At 57.4% G+C, this 1,229-nt stretch overlaps 1 protein-coding gene across 1 annotated transcript; it reads right to left on the bottom strand.

Moving 5' to 3' along the window:
* Window positions 1–664: 664 nt before the first annotated feature.
* Window positions 665–1,128, bottom strand: EMH_0099260 (uncharacterized protein; the record flags this gene model as incomplete). The annotated part of the gene is made up of 2 exons (XM_038022081.1): window positions 665–718; window positions 952–1,128. The coding sequence occupies 2 exons, from the start codon at window positions 1,126–1,128 to the stop codon at window positions 665–667; spliced, it is 231 nt and encodes a 76-aa protein (XP_037877935.1).
* Window positions 1,129–1,229: the final 101 nt, after the last annotated feature.

Below are 1,229 nucleotides of genomic sequence, written 5' to 3'. Positions count from 1 at the left end.
CAGTATTCAACCCCGCGCAGCGCAGATGGATTGGCATCTAACACCATACTCCCTGGGCACCGGAACGCGCAATCGCTACCCCAGATTACCTCGGTGCCATCCACAAAACGCCGTCGCACCACACCGGACACTCACCCCTAACTTCGGCGCCGCAGATACAAGGCACGCACAACACTGCCTTGCTGCTTATGTCCACTGCACCACCAGCGCACGCAGGCCAGCAGTGCGATGAGTGCTCCTGCGCCTTCGCGCGCAAGCAAAACACACCTTCTGAATCAACATGCGAATCCCGCCACCATAGCCCCTCCCGTTTCACCCCATCACATCCAACACCCAAGCAGTACTAGCTTAGGCCCTTCCCGGCGCACCAAAGTGACGCTGTGTCCTGACGTTCACGGTCGGTAGAACTCATGCAGAACATTACTCCTCTGCAGAGCCACCGCCTCACGGACGCAAACGTTCACACATGCGGAGAGGACTGGTGCGACTTTCCACAAACCCGAAAGCCCCACAAAACTCGACGGAATCTGCATCGCCACTCGCAAACACTGATACAGGAGAGATGCGCAGTTAAGCAAGCAAACACGCTCACTCCCTGACGGGAACGAGACAATCAGCTGCGCCTAAGCTAGCGTTCGCTGCGCCTGGCACGCCCACCTCTCCTCTACCTCCCAGACCCCACGTCAGCCAGTCCCGCCACGACTGCGTACCCATCCAACTGCGACCACCCCTAACACCCGCTCTACTGAAGAATGTACGACGTGTGCAGCTATTTCCCTGACAGGTGTCTTGAAGGGCAGGAAACACACAGCGACACCGGCATCGTGCGTGCTACTGACACCACATCTACCCTGCGCTACACGGCGTCACGCGTGCTACTGGCAACCCAGCAACCGTGCACTACTACACCCCACCACCACGTCTAACGGTTCGTTATTTAAGGCGGCTCACGCGTTCATAAATATCCTTTTCCTTCTCAGTAGGTCGTGCTGTCCCTCTGCGTAGTTCTATGCCTGCCACTGGGCAGCCGTACCCACGGCGGTCCACGTATTCTACCCGCATGTAGATAGAAACTGCCATCCCTCGAAGCCCACACGAAGGCAGCGCTACATCCTGCACTGGCTTCATTGACTGACGCCCAAAACCAAATGGGTCTGCGGGGCATCCTTCCTATTGGGGGGTCCAATACTGCAACCACCCAGAACTCTCCCACTCAGCACCTAATCATC

The sequence above is a fragment of the Eimeria mitis genome, genomic scaffold, assembly GCF_000499745.2.
Source record: "Eimeria mitis Houghton genomic scaffold, Emh_scaff10398, whole genome shotgun sequence".
Lineage (NCBI taxonomy): Eukaryota > Apicomplexa > Conoidasida > Eucoccidiorida > Eimeriidae > Eimeria > Eimeria mitis.
This window is presented reverse-complemented; position numbering and strand designations above follow the sequence as displayed.